The sequence below is a fragment of the Staurois parvus genome, unplaced genomic scaffold (assembly GCF_062004578.1).
Source record: "Staurois parvus isolate SC_StPar_1 unplaced genomic scaffold, SC_StPar_1.0 ptg000205l, whole genome shotgun sequence".
Classification (NCBI taxonomy): domain Eukaryota; kingdom Metazoa; phylum Chordata; class Amphibia; order Anura; family Ranidae; genus Staurois; species Staurois parvus.
In genome coordinates this window covers 754,492-772,465 of record NW_028318001.1, presented here as the reverse complement: position 1 = coordinate 772,465, position 17,974 = coordinate 754,492, and the positions used below count along the sequence as shown (strand labels likewise).

Below are 17,974 nucleotides of genomic sequence, written 5' to 3'. Positions count from 1 at the left end.
TAATACAGTGGAGACAATGCATGTGTTTAACCACACATATTATGGTGTAAACAAGCTCTAATATATCAATTTAAGTCATCCTCTAATATCCACTGTAACCTTTAAGTCCTGTGGGTGGTTAGTTGTATTGCCTATAACAAGCTATATTCCAGCTATTATTTCTCTATTATGGGTATTTGTACAAATTTACAGCATACCCTCTGGCATACATGAGAACTCTATACTTGAATTAGGGGAGTGAACACACTACATGATGTCATACAGACAGAAAACTGACCCAGATGAGGGTACATTTAACTCATATTCTTTGTAAATATATATTGCAAGCAGTGGTTTTGCAGCAAAAAGTAAGACACAAATGACAGCTTTTACAAAAAAGGTTTTTATTAAAACTTGTCCCTGTTATTTACATAGAGAAGGGGAGGCTCTACTGAAGGCACTAGTAACGTGATGATTTACTGACGCTTCTAGCTCTTTGGCTGTTGCCATTTGTTCCTGCCTAGTTTAGTGCATTCATTAAAACACAATTTCAGTATAAATTGTGTTCAATAGGTTAACCAATAACTATACAGGAAAGTCCAGACGCCCTTGACGCTCAGGAGTTCCTGCTTGCAGAAGGCAGATCTCCTCCAGGGCCACGCTTCTGTTCACATGCTGGATGTAGCAGGGCACAGGCCCCACCTGCCTCCCCAGGACGACACTCACCTCATAGCGCTGTAGATAAAAAGTTATGTGTACTCAGCAAACAGAACTGTACATTTTGTTCAAACAAGTACATAGTTCAGATAAAAATCATGCAGCAAGGTCCTCTCCCTCTTTATTGCCTTTTACAGCCCAGACAGTTGAGCACAGGTGAGGCAAATGTCTGAGCTCAAATGCAGGATTATTGTACAATGTCTGGTGTTGATAACTCTATTTTATTTCCATTGCAATTACACAGTGCTCCTTATCAATGAATGAGGGTTAGTACTAGCAAAGGTTATGCAGGTACCTTGTACATTACTCATGATTGCATTAGATAACCCTTTTCCATGTACTGTGCCTTGTGGGGTGATATGGTTCTTACAAATGATCTCAGAGCTATACAATGTCAGATAGCTGCAAGAGATTATGGACAAACAAGCATTGCTTACAACAATATGGCCTTAGTGTTGGAAAATCACGGCAGAATTGGGTGTAGCTCATTACATTTTGCTCACAGTACATGTACTGCATCCACACTTCATATGATAGAAGATCATAATGAGTTATGTGTCCCCATCAATGCAATATTGAGTGGGCAGATATTTCACCATCTATTGCTTTTAGACATCTGCCCACCCATCCAGCCTTAAAGCCCTATCCACTGAGATTTAAGCAGTAACCAAATCAGAAAGCTAGACACTGGTTTTACAATTATACAGCTTTGTATTACTTCTAATAGTTTGTTTGATCTCTCTCTTTCACCATGAATTCACTATCACATCAGTTGTCCACAATTAAGACCATCCATAGGTATACTAGGCTAGTTATACATTCATGCACAAACCGTTGGACAAAAGGATCAGCAGCCGCTGTCCCAAACATGACAGCTATAGGAGGTAGAGGAGACCAATGAGACTGATGTTACTGTGGAAAACAACATATCAGGGCAGGCTTTATAAACTACCCAACTGCCTGTTCTATCAGAGAACAGAGTCATTGCGGAGTCCAATTCAGCCTTTTTCCGCACTATCAACCCATTTCTGAATGTACTCTTTAGGAAAAATCCAAAGTACACTGTTTATGGCAGAAACAAAACACACAGGCTTCTTTTTGTACTGGGTCCTACAGTGGCTGCAATTGTAATAGTACTACTTCCAATTGCATTCAAATTGTAAGACCCAGTAAACAGTGCCATGACAGGCATACCTTTTAACTGGTATATACCAAATTTTGTGCTCAACTCCATAACAATCAAATAGCCTAGTACTGCTAATTGATAGTCTTGTTGCCTACACATTATCTACAAGTTGTGAGAAATCTGTAATACAAAAAAATGTAGGACTCATTCACATGGGAGCATAGGCCTTTTTATCATGAAGAGCCAGTTCTTTATGCGTCAGGAGCAGCATGGAGCTGCTCTGTGCTCCGGTCCCTGCTGACCTGTCCCGCTAACATGTGTGGGTGAATCGGTACAACCACTGTGTCTCGATTGACTAACACAGGCTGCCTGCACACACATAAACGGCTATTCACACTTTACGGGCCTCTGCATCCATGTAAATGATCCCATAATGTGTATGTCTGGACATAAAAAAAAAAAAAAAACATTCAGTACATCTCTGCAGTACATGTGCATTTCAAAATACTGCAAGTACAGAAAATACTGGTTGACCATGCCAAAAAATATAGTGAGCTTGCACCTTTCTGTGCACTCTGCCTTTGATGCAATAAAATTTTAAGTGGTGTTCAGCCATGCCTATTTCTACCCTGTATGCCGTACAGAACACCTCCCTCAGCTTTATAAAGATGAGGAGCGACCAGTCTAAGGTGACATTGATGCCCTTATATTGACAGAGTATAGGAAGTGAACGTTGTCACCCTAGTACAGGAAATGTGATAATGACAGAAATATAAGGTTGAAATAAATGAAAGAAGCCAGAAAAAGGCAAAATACACAGCAACATCAGCTAAAGATTGGTGAGCTTGAATATATATATTTTTTAATTTAGATATGCATTTTATTGTCATACCTGTAGAACACCCCCCTCCCCCAAAATGTTCTTCCAGAAGCCTGGCTGAAAAACTCCCAGTTAGCAATCCCATCATTTCAAGAGGGAAAGCCAAAGTTTCCACATCCTATCAACAAGGCAGGCCATGGGGATAGCTACCTGGAAGGTAAGATGATAAAATTAACATTTTACAAAACTGTACAGTGTTTTTATACTTATTGGGGCCCCTTGCTATTTTCTGGAAAAATATTAATTTAGCCTTAAAATGGAACATATTAGGAAAGAAACATAACAGCTGGTGGTTGCGTAGTATCATAGAAACCCAGTGATATCTCTGGCACATGCGCGCCAATAATATAGGTACACTGCTGCTTGTGTTTCGAGGCCTCCAGCTGGGGCCCCAAATTTTTTATTTCTTTGAACCTTACTATTGACTGCTCCTACAGAGAGCTGTAGGCAAATCTATATCCGCTTATTTATGTGCACAAACCTATGAGGTATTAATGCATTTACCTGAACGCCAATTTTTAATTGCTACAACATATGTATATTTGAGCTACTCCTTAGATCTGCTTTGTGGAACAATTCACTATTTAGAAGATATGGGTGTTATACTGAAGAGTGATACTCCCATTCAATACATTTCCCATCACGAAAGCGTTGACTATTAAGGAGATACTATATTTAGGTTAAGGTGAGCGCTATTTATTTTTACAAATATTGCTAGTTTGGCATTCTTGGGGGATCCTTTTGAAAATTAAATTAGCTGCTGTCATATATAGTTTTATCTTTTGCACTATTGCAAGATTATTGTGTTGGTTTACTTTAAAAGTGCATGTCCCAGGGCCATCATCCTTCCTTATCATTACTCCATCTTGACCCTTAGTGAATTCAGTCAGTTTTCAGGATTTCAAAATACGTTATAACGGAAAACAGGATGCAGCCAGTTAATGTACCACTCTTTGCATGCATGTTCCAAGATGACAATGGAGTACTTATCCTGACAGGTATCTTAAAAAAAATACTAACTGCATTGCCTTCCTAACTTCAGAAGAGTCAGAAGTTGGTCATGGTAAGAACAAATGCTGACATCATCCTGGCAGCTCAACCTTCTAAAGAAACAATCTTTAGCAGTAGACTGACCAGTGGATAGCACATTCATTTGTCATTTCCGATTTGATGAGAATACTTGCATAAAACATACCCCATCTTCACTGGAGCAAGAACTCAGAATAGAAGAAATGGTATTCTGCTGCAGCTGTGAGGAAATGAGAATGCATGAAACAACATGATAATGAAAAAAGTAATGAACAGTGTAATAAATACTTTCATCTTATACAGTGGTAAACCAAACTGTTGTATGGATTTTACCTGTTCTTAACCCCTTCATGCCTAAGGGTAAAACAAATCTAAATGCCTAAGTACAATTTTGCAACATTGACATGTGTTCGTAAAACTGTACATATGATCTCAACTACTTTGTGCATCCAGGTGAATTATACCTTGTTTTTTTCAGGACAAATTGGGCTTTCATTTGGTGGTAAGTTTTATTGGCTATCTCATGATTTTTCTTTATTATCAAAAGTAAAACTGGCCCAAAATAGTAAAAAAAAAAATATTTTTTTTCATTTAGCTGTGTGTTTCTTTTTACTACCATAACCTACCACCAAAGAAAAACCCCAAATAAATTCTCCAGCTCTTGACGATCACAGCAATACCATGTACTGAATGTGTTTGTTATTTGTTGTTTGTACTCATAGTACAGCCTGTGACGGACGCGGGACCGCTGCCACCAATATGCGACGATCCCACGATCGCTGTCACCAATATGCGACGACCGCGGTGTCAGACCCCAGTCCTTCTCACCAAACTCGTGACCGAAGGACTAGCCAATCTAAAACCGCGATGTCACGTGCGTAACAATGCCAAACCCAGCTGCAACCTGCACAACGATTTTCCAGCTAATTGGACCACAATCGATGCAACCTGAGCGATTGTTACTGGGTCAGGTTAATTACGCAATTAACCCTTCACACTGCCACCACCTCCTTTTAGTACAGAGAAAGAGGAAACTCGGCAATATCCGCAATAACACTATAAGGGTTGAGGTAGTCGTCTGGATAACACGGTCACCGCAGGCCAGTTATACAGAGGGTTAAACAAACACAGTAGCGTTCTCTTTAGAGGCAGGAATTCGTAAATTGCAATTAAGAGCTATAGAAACAGTTCAACAGTTTCAGAAGGGAAGATTTATCACTGAAAAAGTCAAAAAGGGGCGCAATAAAAATATTTACAGAAAAAGATGTAATATATATATATATAAATATACAGAGAACAACAGCACAGCAAAGAGATAACAGAGAGTTTAAAGGGTTAAAGTGCTTGCCAAAGTCCTGGGTTAGCAGATCAAGTTTCAGAACAAAAGGGTACGGGTCTCCCCAGGTGGTATTAATGTTAAATGGGAGAATTCTTCAACTTAACTCTCTTAGGCCTTACAGCCCATTTTGTAGTCCCCCAGCAGGGGGTGCCTCTAAAGCCATGGACCAATGACCCGTTTAGGGAGAGGTCGTCGGGCGGATACCTCAACTACAGCCAGAATCTCTCGTAACTCATATTTTGCTAACTTTTCCTATGCACGAGTGACATTCCACCCACGGGTAGATTATTATGCAGACACGTCTGGGGAATGATTAGATATGAATTATGAAATTCTACACTGAATGGTTCCCGAGATTTACTTTTCTGCTTTCCTATGTATTCGAGACAAGGAGAGTGACCCATCAAATTGTTCGTCTCCTCTTAGCCAATCTGACGATATGTCTGATTTTTATGTAAGTCTCTCATATTCCAAGAAATGAGACATAGGGGAAAATGGATTTTGAAAAGTGTTTATCTGATTCGTGCTTCGTTGGAATGCCTTGAATTCCTGGGAAAGCTTGCCTTATCTTATACGAGGTGCTAAATTGTACAGCTCTGGTAGACAACCCGGAATTTTGCTCAGAAATGTTTTATAGCTCTGGGGTTCCCTGCTGTGCTCTGCCTGTGACACACTTAACACACACACACACACTGCCATATGTCACTGTGCCTCTCAGAGAGGGAGGGGGGAAAGAATGGGGGGAGAAAATGGAGATTCTTAACAAAATGGAGGCTGCGTCCTGCCTCTGGTGCGCACGTTCGCAACACAGCCCAGAAACAATAGTGTCGCATTTTGTTTTTTTTACCTAAAACACACTGACATTAATTGTTTTAAAAATCCTGACCTTTGACCCTGACCTTTTGACTTTGACCCAAACACTAACCCTGGCACTGAACTAGATCAAACCTTGATCTAGGTTTTTTTTTTTATTTTATTTTTAAATATCTTTTTTTTTTTTTACAAATATTTTTTTCCCCTCTATGCCAGGAGTTAGAGAGAGAAAAAACAAGGGGGCCGGGCTGTGCAATGACTGATCACTGGGATAGCCAATCAGAGGCTATCACAGCGGTCATGTGACCCGGAATCGGGAATCCTGGGTCCTGATCGTTAGAATGGGACCCAAGGCTCTCAGTGACACTGCACTCTTTGTGCTGGGAGCGCGCCCTGTGGAGTGCTCCCAGCACAAAGACAGGTATGCAAATATGCGGCCCCACGGAAAAATGCCCAGTTCTGTGAGGCCGCATATTTGTGTTACGTCGACATGAAGGGGTTAATGTGTTATTTAACCCATGACCCTGCATTCACTATGTCTGGTGTCCCACATTACACAGAACAATTATTTTAGCAAATATAAACTGCTAAATACCTATTCACATCAGCAGTACATAGCAATCTTGTGACTTTTATCAGTGTCCGGCTGAGCACTGGTTAACGCTTGTATGAGGAGTTTTCATTCAACTCTCACTATCCTATATGAGTCTGCATCACCCCTGACCCTATGGACACTGCTGATTGGCCCTGTGCCGATCATATGCACCCTCCCAAAGAAAAAACAACTCTCTAGCAATACACCCCAAACTGAGCATGTGCAGAGTGACTTCAAGGGCTCTGTGCAGTGCTGGGATGAGGTCATCCAGCTTCCAGGGCAAAGAAGCCAAACTGTGTTGTCCCCCCCCCCCCCCGATTATGTGCAAGCTTAGGGAATGCTATCCCCAGTAGTCATCCACTTGGAAAAATGCCTTGTATCAGGGTGGTGCACTGGTGCTCCCAGGGCAGCCACCCCATCCTGCCCACCCCTTTTCCCAGCTCTGGTTCTGTGCTATCAGTAGATGGATTGGGGAAAGTCAAAGAATTGGAGATTCAGAGAAGACAGGATCAAACAGCCTTTTTCACACAATGTAGAGGATTAACTCCTATGTATAACAAGCATGCTTTACTGCATATACATACTGATTTTACTGTTATGGGTTTAGTTTACTAGCACTCCACGGCTCATAAAAATGGCTTGTAAATATCAATCCATAGACAACAATCATAGATGCTATCAATCTATGGTCACCAAGTCAATGATCAGTTGGATTTACAAATACCATTCTATATGTGAAATATAACAGTATTGTTATACATGACTGTAGTTTAACGCACACTTATCAAATGTGCATGAAAAACAAAATAAGCCTGTAGCTGTAGATGAGCACACTCTTGTGATACACTATAACTTTATATTCCCTTCTAGGTTCTCCTAATCCACTAATCCAACCCCCATAAGATTCTATGACTTTGTTAATGTCAGTATTTTCATACATGCCCAACCAGCAATAGCTCACTCAGGGACTGAGAACTGCATTGGAAGCAGAGGGAAATAAGCAGATTTACCCTATATACTGAAGTTCTGGGTTTATTATAATGAATGTATGATAGCTGTGCTTTTAAAAGTTCTGGGATTCTTATAATGACTAGCTGTGCTTTTAAAGAACACTGGGGAAAGGGAGTTTTTACACCTTTAACACAATAGTTAAAGTGTATGTGTAGTCTAAACATTTTCAGTTTTGAACAGTGAAGAGTTAGATCTTCTGTCATGTTTTTATTGCTTCATAGATTTATACTCTCCCTTTGTCTTGATCACCAATATCACTGGTGCATAAACTGATTTGAAACCAAGTTATTACAGTTGTCACCAGAACAGGAGGTGGGGGTGAATATTCCAATGGATCATTTGTCTCTGAGACAATCCCACTAAATTTGTACAGATCTTCTCTCACTTCCTGTTGTGTCTTCAGAACAGGACATAAAGGGAATTCTCCCCAATGGGACACACCCAGGGAATACAAAACTGACATGGATTTTAACCCTTCCCCATTCCATCCAAAACAAACAGAAAAAAAGCGTGGGCTATAAATATGCTTTAAGCAGGCTGCAACATTAGAAAGATTTAGGACAACTGGTTCAGTTCTGGTCCACAGAGGTCCCAGATGCTAATCAAGATTTATTAGGCCAAATATCAGGCTTACCTTTAATCTTACTTTATGATCTGGAGTTAATTCACATTGCAGATATACTTCAAGCTGCATCCTGATAACTGGGGAGCTTACATCTGCAGCACAATGGCGACAGAAGTACTTGTGCCTGTAGGGCACCAAATGTAAGGAAAGAAAAAAAAAAAACATAATTGGAGGAGAAAAGCATATACTGTAATCTAACACGAAATTAAATAACTAAAATCTAATCACATAAATCACAATATCCCAGAATTTGAAAGTCAAAAGGTCATGCAGTAAATACAAATGTTCAATATGCACTTCATAATAAAAAAGGTATAAGGGTGAGCATAAATTGCCCAACTTTCTCACTCTGTGTCACAGATCTAAGTGTTGCTTGTGATAATCAGATAGCAGGTCTTGTGTGAAATAACAGGCATTTGCAGGTGTTATATAGGCATGTTACAATAACTTCACTGAAGTATTAAGTATAGGGACTTCAAGCAATGCTATCTAGGAAATATGTCCAATTAATCTGGGCTAGATCTCTGAGCTATCAAATAAACTGGGCTAAATGCAGCCTCTGAATGAATGGCAAGCCTATGGAGTGTATGCAATAACCACGGGGGATTTAAAGCATTACATGGTCTTTACCAAACCATAAAAACAAACCATGGACACCATTTAAAGGATAAGTTCACCTTTGGAACATGTTACATGTTGCACCTGTTTTTAGGCCCACATGGCCTAAAAGGATAAGTTCACCTTTGAAAAATGTTACATGTTCCACCTGTTTCCGCCCACACGGCCGCATCACTCATTCACAGTGTTCTGTGAATGAGTGCCTACAAGTCCTGGCAGTCTTAGCAGCTGTGGGCTTGTAGTTTTCAATGAACTACCACGACACTGTGGAGCGCCGTGGTAGTTCATTGAAGCTTCTTGTCAGCAAGCAGATATTCTGACAGGTCTGAAGGAGACCTGCATGGCATCAGCAATCTACTGATCGCTGGTGCAATGCTTTACAGGCTCCTTTGGACAAAAATAATAAATGAACATTTTTTTACCTGCAAAAAAAATGTGCATTTATTATTTTTAGCCAAAAGGTGAACTTATCCTTGAATGGTATATACAGAACTTCATCAGCACTGGACTGGTGTTCTGGTCAGCATATCTCAAGCACCACAGAAGTGACATGGAGTGAACATTGAAGTGAAAGCTGCAAATAGGGGAGCTGCAGTAACTATGTATCATGTAGCAGCTAGAAACATGCTTTCAGAATCTTCAGAAATAAAAGTGGTGGAAAATATGTCCATCACCTAAGAACACTGGCACAAAACTGAGACGTCATAGATATGGGAAGGGTTATACTGGGGCTGTCCTTTCAACTTTGTTTACCACGGTCCATACACCTGAAGGCAACTGCATAACCCATTGTCTAGACCAGACATTCTCAACCAGGGTTCCATGGAATCCCAGGGTTCCTCCAGAGGTGTGTAGGGGTCCTTTGAGTTGTGGCTTATCAACCTTCTATCTGATGCCTGCATTGTTCCAGATCCAACGCTACTTGGCAGAGCCAGCAGAATGACACCACTGACTGACTGACCACCAATGCATTCGAGATTTTCCCATGGACACCTGATGAATTTTTTTTAAAAGGAGTTCCCCAAGACCTAAAAATTATTTTAAGGGTTCCTCTGGGGTAAAAAAAAAAGATTGAGAAAGGCTGGTCTAGACTGAGATCCTGTATTACTAATTGTGTTTTGAAATCAGGACAAATGCTGAAGGTTTAGCTAAAGGCAAAACCTATTTTATGTTTTTGGACAGTGTGGAGAGGGATTAAAACACCTGTCAGGTTTTTGTTGTTGACTGTGCTTCTGTTAGGGGGATTCACCCTCTCTATCAGCCCTGTTAACCATTATCACCAAAAATAAAAGTAAAAGAAAATCCCAAATTTTGGGTTGTTCCCAGAATGGTAATAGAGGGTAAATCTTCCAATGGAGACAACTAGTTCTGCTGACCTGGGGGGGCCAGTGGATTCCCTTTATTTGCAGGGATTTCCTCTTACTTCCTGTTTTGACTATGGGACAGGAAGTGAAGGCATATCTTCCCAATGGGACACAGATGACAGGGGTTTTAATCCATCCATACTCTATCCAAAATTCTCCATACTCTATCCATATATCATGAAATCTGTCACTAGCATTAACACAGAAGTTTTTTCTTTTTTCTAAATCCTCACAGAACATAGTTTTAGTACTTGTTGACCCTGCCAGTAAATCTGTTTTTTTTTTCAGCTTCCTTTAAAAAATCAAGATGTCCAGTAAAAGTGGCAGTTGAGTGTTGAGATAAAATATTTAATACTGACAGGGGTGCTTATAATGGTCATATTTTGTTAATTTTTTTAAACTTTTATCCCAAAAGAAAAACTCTGCTTCTGTAACTGTTTAAAAAGTTTTAGCTGAAGTTAGGCTTTAATTTGGAAGTGACTCATGTAAAGTTCATCTAAATATCCCAGTCCATCTAACACTACTGCTGTCCAATGGTGATTATGTTGCTACTCTATAGATGCAGTAGAGGTGGAAATTGTGACGTCAGCCACCCAGATGTCCACCTCAGACAATCAGAGGAAGCCTTGTATTCATCAATAAATATACACGTTTTCTCCTGAGTGGTGGAGAAGGACTAAGCCTGACTCTCTTTTCCAGCAGTAAACGAGAAGTCATCTGTACTGCTGTCACAACCCAGCACCACGTACTGCCTTTAGCAAATGCTACTACAGTATTTTACAGTGCACACAGCAGCTGGATCTTTCTGTAATGGAAATAGTTTAGTTTGGCCACCTTGGCTCAAACAAACTATTTAAAGTGAAGTTAAACCTGCAGTTATACTGTCACCAACCAAAAAATGCAGTTAAAAGCAAAGAAAAATTTAGTTTTTATGTAGCTGCCAGAGAGGAGCAAAGGGGATTATTAAAGAATGCAACTTAAGTGATAGCTCTGAATCTGATTGGGCTAGTGACATCACATCCAAATGGTGGCACCCAGCAGCAATCTCAAGGCTTTTGGATGTCTACACAAGGGAGGATTTTACATGTGAATATGCATAAAATATGCACATATAACCTTATGGGAAAATCTTTGTTGAAATAAACCTGTGACTACTCCCTGCCAACACAGACCCTGTTAGCCTGTGCATGTAATTAATTTTCATTTGAATCCTTGGACTGGGTCTGTGGGTGATGAACCCATTTTCACCTTCCGTCTCCAATCCCTCTTCTTACCCCTTGTCTTAGGCCTTTTTTCTGTATAATTACACCTTCCTCTTCTTAGTCTTCTACTCACTGCTCTTCGCAGTTGTGGACCTACTGCACAATGCCCATGGCATCCCTTTGAGCTGTTCTCTGAATATGTTTGTTTTGTAACCTCTCTTGGGAATTTACACCTCAGGTTTTCTCTGTTTTTATTGATTATTTGCTTTATGATTTTGTCATATGCTGTTGCACCTTGCATGGGCTCACTTTGTGCTGTACTCTTCTTAAAATAATATCAAACCAAGATAAAACATCTGGAGACAGGTATCTTTAAATGTATGTCAAGGCAGAATGAAAAAAAAATGCATGCATTTTTTGTAAATTTTATACCATTGAAAATGATACAAGTACAGAAAAGTAACTATTGATGTGCCAGAAATAGAGTATCCTACGATCTCCTTTTTTGACATGCCCAAGGAGCTGCATGTGCTATGTGCAGCCACCAGTACAAGTGAATGGCTGTACAATGTTGTACTCAGGCAAGCAGGTTGCCGATACCTTCAGTGTTTACCCTAGCACAGCCATCTATAGCCATTCACTTGTATTGGTGGCTGAATGCAGCATGTGCAGGGATTTTTTGCCTCAGCGCATTGGGAACTAAGTGTCTGTATGCGTGGGGTCTTAAGATAATTTACCTGTCTGAATCCCAAGGCTGTAGCTTACTGCTTCCACATAAGTTACACACTGGCCAAGAAAAAGATTCTCTCTCATTAACTCCATTAATAATTCCTGTGGAAACAATTACAAAATGTTAACTTGCTGCAAGCAATTTAGGAAAGTGACATGGTTTTATATAGTATATAAGCAGACAATCACCTTTTTAGCAGTAGGCACACAAGCAATTTATTAAATAATATGACTGAATGGGTTGAGAGCCTTGACCCGCCTGCCTATTTGTAACACCTCCGAATCACTAGGTTTGACCGAGAGGCTTTCCCATACACATTTTTGGTGGAACAGGCTTACCACATGGCAGCTAGACATGTGGATCACATTTTAGAGGAAGGTACATCGTCAGCTGGCAGGCATTCAGGAGGCATTACTGCCGCCTCCTGATACCTTTTTTTTCTACATTAGCAATACTGAATTGCAGGACCATGCTGCAACTGCAAGCCAGGCATTTGGCTCGTGGTTGCATTGTGGTCCCATTGATCTCATTATGTGAGTTTGACAGGTGGTGCTACCTGTCAAACTCTACAGCCTGAGGTATAATTGCCACAGCTGCAAAGCATTGTGGCACCAGCATGAGTTAGGCATACAGGGATGCATGATGATGTGAGTTTTAGGGGAAGGGGGTACCCCACTTTAAACTACAAAGGAGAACTTTTGGATACAGCCTACAAAAGGACAGCTTCTGGACAGATCACTTGCAGAACTACTCAAACACCTAAGGCAAGGGTGCTCATCCTGTGAACTGCAGAACCCTTTGATGTGGCCCTCGACCTCAAAGCACGGAAGTGCATGCCCGGGGTTGGCAACCCGTTGACTGTCATCTGGGCTTGCCGATCTGCCATCCCAGAGCATCAGAGTGCATTAAGCTGGTGCCGGTAGTGGAGGAAGGAGGCAGCCGCAGAGGGAGCAGGAGCCAATGCTTCCTCTGTAGCACCGGCCCCTGTCTGAGGCAGAGTGATACCAAGTGCACTCCATGCTGGGGACCTTTTTAGCAGCCTGGAGATGGAGAGCAGTAAAACCCCAGAGTTGAGATGTATTTTTACCACCCCCTCCTCAACTGGTGTAGAGTCAGTCGGCTTCTCCTCCTGTCCCTCCCATTGGCATTCAGCGGCTGCAAGAGAAAAACATTCATCATGCTATTCAAAATAAAAATTGTACATTTTGAACCATTTAATTTTATTGTGGCCTGCGATCTGTTACCAAATCACTTAAGTTGGCCTTGCTCTTCAAAAGGTTCAGCACCCTGCCCTAAGGTCTAGTATTTTGGTGATCTTGAAGATACTGTGGTATCCAGCATGCTCCCAATTATAATGCACTATGACTTATGCAAACCAATGAAAACCAGCCTAAGCTGTTTAGGGTTACCCGGAGAAGGATACTTACCTCAGCATTCCATCCTACAGACTGAACAAGCTAAAAGCGTACAGTAGATACCAGAATGCAGCTCCCTTGCCTAAGTTTTAAGCAGTCTAATAAAACCAAAAACACAGTATCTTAACACTGTATGAAGAAAATTGGAACTGATTTTTTGTAAGCAACAATGTGGATTTCTAAGTGTGGTAATTAGCCATGCTAATTGGCACCACACTATAAACAATGCCCTGAAACAATTTATCTAACTGTTCTTGATTGCAAGTTTCACACAATATTAAACACAGATGCCAGCCAGTAGGGCAAAGACAGAAGCTTCTGCAAGCATCTGAAAATAAGTCTGGGAGATTGAAATACAGCAAAATAACTTTCTAGCCTTTGTTGCTAACTTTTGACTCAAATATGAACATTCATTGTTCATGTAAACTAACATTTTTAGAACTGACCTTGTTAGAAAATGACACACCTATTATTTTGTAATTAAATATTAGGAATAATACATAATACATTTAGTTAAAAGAGGCAATCTAATTTGCACTGACATGTTGCAGACACTTCAGTAACAGCATTTTTGCACAGACCTTATCTGACTCACATTAAGACGGTGCTTAATGACATGTGCCTGTCATTTTTCTCCCAGTACCAACCTGTCACAATGCGCAGGGAGTTTGCCTCTGTTGCAGAATCCAGTTTGTCCAGTACAACAGGGCCAGTCAGCTCATTAATACCAGAAGCATGGGATAAAAGGGGCTTTTGTAATGAAAGCACTGTGCGTTCTACACAAATGATCCTGCCTGCCAAAAAAAAAAAAAAAAATTAAAACAAAATTTGTGCTGCACAATCACCTATAAAAGTAGCTGTTGACTAATGTAACTAAATGAAAGCATAGTTTCATAGAATTAAAAAAATAAATAAATCTAAAGTATACTGCAAAGCAAAGACAATAGGCAATATATGGTCTAAATTAAATTACATTTTTAAACAGGTCTTTACAAAATGCTCTTTACTCTGAATCCCAAAATTAGTCCTGACTTATAAAGGAATCCGCAACAATCCCATAGCAAGAGCACCACCGGCTGCACCAGCAGATCAATTTATATATCTTTTTTTTTTCAATACACGTATACAAGGGTAACATATCTATACTTTCCAGTTTTGAGAAGATATTCTGGTACTCTGGTAACTTACTGTTCTCTTTTACTGCATCTTTAAAAAACATCTTGCAAGATAACTTTTTGGAAAGGGCTTCTAGCACCCTAGTGTCCACTGCACAAGAAGGCAAGACACACACTGAGAGAATTTTAGGGATTCCAGATGTATCTGCCATCGTCTGAAGGGTAGCATCCGTCACATATATCCAAAACTCCTTTTGCATTGGCAAGTTACCTTGTATCTGTAATGTGAAAATTCTATTACTAAAGGTTTCCTTTTACTATAGAAGAATAAGATCAGGTGTTGATGATACACCTAAAGTGGAAGTATAGTCAAATACTAATCCTAAACCTACTCCCACCCTCCTAACTACCCTGTAAAGCAATTATGTCTATATTTACCTATGTTGAGGGCAATTCAGTCTGGTCCGATCACATGATCTCTCCAGCAGCCAGCATCAGTAAAGAGGAGAGATTGCAGACAAAGAGGCTACAGAGTCTGGGCGATGACATCACCCTTTGGCCTACCATGGGGCATCTGTTGTCAACTGTCCCTCCTCTATGCTGAAACCGGTGCTAAGACCCAACTGTGACTGGACTGGAGTGGCCTCAGGATATACAGTGGGGCAAAAAAGTATTTAGTCAGCCACCAATTGTGCAAGTTCTCCCACTTAAAAAGATGAGAGAGGCCTGTAATTGGCATCATAGGTAGACCTCAACTATGAGAGACAAAATGAGAAAACAAATCCAGACAATCACATTGGCTGATTTGGAAAGAATTTATTCGCAAATTATGGTGGAAAATAAGTATTTGGTCACCTACAAACAAGCAAGATTTCTGGCTCTCAGAGACCTGTACATTCTTCTTTAAGAGGCTCCTCTGTCCTGCACTCATTACCTGTATCAATGGCACCTGTTTGAACTTGTTATCAGTATCAAAGACACCTGTCCACAACCTCAAACAGTCACACTCCAAACTCCACTATGGTGAAGACCAAAGAGCTGTCGAAGGACACCAGAAACAAAATTGTAGACCTGCACGAGGCTGGGAAGACTGAATCTGCAATAGGCAAGCAGCTTGGTGTGAACAAATCAACTGTGGGAGCAATAATTAGAAAACGGAAGACATACAAGACCACTGATAATCTCCCTCGATCTGGGGCTCCACGCAAGATCTCACCCCGTGGGGTCAAAATGATCACAAGAACGGTGAGCAAAAGTCCCAGGACCACACGGGGGGACCTAGTGAATGACCTGCAGAGAGCTGGGACCAACGTAACAAAGGTTACCATCAGTAACACACTACGCCGCCAGGGACTCAGATCCTGCAGTGCCAGACGTGTCCCCCTGCTTAAGCCAGTACATGTCCGGGCCCGTCTGAAGTTTGCTAGAGAGCATTTGGATGATCCAGAAGAGAATTGGGAGAATGTCATATGGTCAGATGAAACCAAAATAGAACTGTTTGGTAGAAACACAACTTGTCGTGTTTGGAGGAGAGAGAATGCTGAGTTGCATCCAAAGAACACCGTACCAACTGTGAAGCATGGGGGTGGCAACATCATGTTTTGGGGCTGTTTCTCCGCAAAGGGACCAGGACGACTGATCCATGTACAGGACAGAATAAATGGGGCCATGTATCGTGAGATTTTGAGTGCAAACCTCCTTCCATCAGCAAGGGCATTGAAGATGAAACGTGGCTGGGTCTTCCAACATGACAATGATCCCAAACATACCACCCGGGCAACGAAGGAGTGGCTTCGTAAGAAGCATTTCAAGGTCCTGGAGTGGCCTAGCCAGTCTGCAGATCTCAACCCCATAGAAAACCTTTGGAGGGAGTTGAAAGTCCGTGTTGCCCAGCGACAGCCCCAAAACATCACTGCTCTAGAGAAGATCTGCATGGAGGAATGGGCCAACATACCAGCAACAGTGTGTGCCAACCTTGTGAAGACTTACAGGAAACGTTTGACCTCTGTCATTGCCAACAAAGGATATATAACAAAGTATTGAGATGAACTTTTGATATTGACCAAATACTTATTTTCCACCATAATTTGCAAATAAATTCTTTCCAAATCAGCCAATGTGATTGTCTGGATTTGTTTTCTCATTTTGTCTCTCATAGTTGAGGTCTACCTATGATGCCAATTACAGGCCTCTCTCATCTTTTTAAGTGGGAGAACTTGCACAATTGGTGGCTGACTAAATACTTTTTTACCCCACTGTATATGTATACAGATCTTTCCTTTCACAGGGTAGATAGAATAAGCTTAAAATTGGGGTGGAAAGTAGGTTCAGGCTTAGTTAGTATTTGACTGGAATTCCATTTTAATCATAATTCTCATAACATATAAAAGGACAGTTTATGTCAAACTGGGTCTCTCGATAAATATACTTTTACACATATCAGTATTGTTTTCCTTTTGTTAACCTTTTATCTGTCCAATTCCCAAATATGCTCAGTCTAATTTTGTTACATCATTAAGCTTAATTCAATAATTTATTTGCCTTGGATCCAACATCACAGACAAAAGATTGCATTTAAATGAGCTCTTTGGGGCGTACTTCTCTTGTTGGTCACAGGGGTGTATTTACTTGTGCTCTCCTGTGACCTAGAATCAGCCGACAGCAGGCTAAAGCCCAAAGCTGGCTGATGTCACCAAGCCACTCCAGCCTCTGGGTGTATCCTGACAAAACAGCCTGAGCCATTTGCTCCCATCTCCTTTCTTGCCTGGTGCTCCAGTGAGCGCTGGAGAGGCAGAGCGGACTCAAAAACTGAACTATCAGCAGTCACAGGATTGCTCAGTTCTTGGGCTAAAAGCCGACAGGGGACAGCTGTAGCATCAAACTAATGCTGCAGCCATAAACGTGAGTACAGTGCCTTGAAAAAGTATTCATACCCCTTGAAATTTTCCACATTTTGTCATGTTACAACCAAAAATGTAAATGTATTTTATTGGGATTTTATGTGATAGACCAAAAAGTGCCACAAAGTAATTGTGAAGTGGAAGGAAAATAATACATGGTTTTTGAAATTTTTTTTTACAAATAAAGATCTGAAAAGTGTGGTGTGCATCATGCAAAATAGCTCAAGCTCTGTCAGATTGGATGGAGAGCGTCTGTGAACAGCAATTTTCAAGTCTTGCCACAGATTCTCAATTTGATTTAGGTCTGGACTTTGACTGGGCCATTCTAACACATGAATATGCTTTGATCTAAACCATTCCATTGTAGCTCTGGCTGTATGTTAACCATTTGCCGCCCGCCCTATGGCCGAATAGCGACCGGCAAATGTCATCAGCGTTCCAGGTGGACGCGCAGCGGCGCGATCTGTCACTGGCCGTGTACCTCGGACACGGCCGATGACAGATCTGGGTATCAGC

General features: G+C 41.0%; 1 protein-coding gene across 1 annotated transcript in view; it reads right to left on the bottom strand.

Moving 5' to 3' along the window:
* Positions 1–366: 366 nt before the first annotated feature.
* The window catches only part of SPIDR (scaffold protein involved in DNA repair), a 770,885-nt gene continuing 753,277 nt past the window's right edge, over positions 367–17,974 (bottom strand). Inside the window, exons 12-17 of the mRNA XM_089678484.1 lie at positions 14,632–14,836; positions 14,091–14,237; positions 12,036–12,129; positions 8,124–8,238; positions 3,898–3,951; positions 367–714 (exon numbers count right to left, since the gene is read on the bottom strand). Of these exons, the coding sequence (XP_089534610.1) occupies positions 565–714; positions 3,898–3,951; positions 8,124–8,238; positions 12,036–12,129; positions 14,091–14,237; positions 14,632–14,836 (765 nt within the window). The 3' untranslated portion in view covers positions 367–564. The remainder of the gene's footprint in view (positions 715–3,897; positions 3,952–8,123; positions 8,239–12,035; positions 12,130–14,090; positions 14,238–14,631; positions 14,837–17,974) is intronic.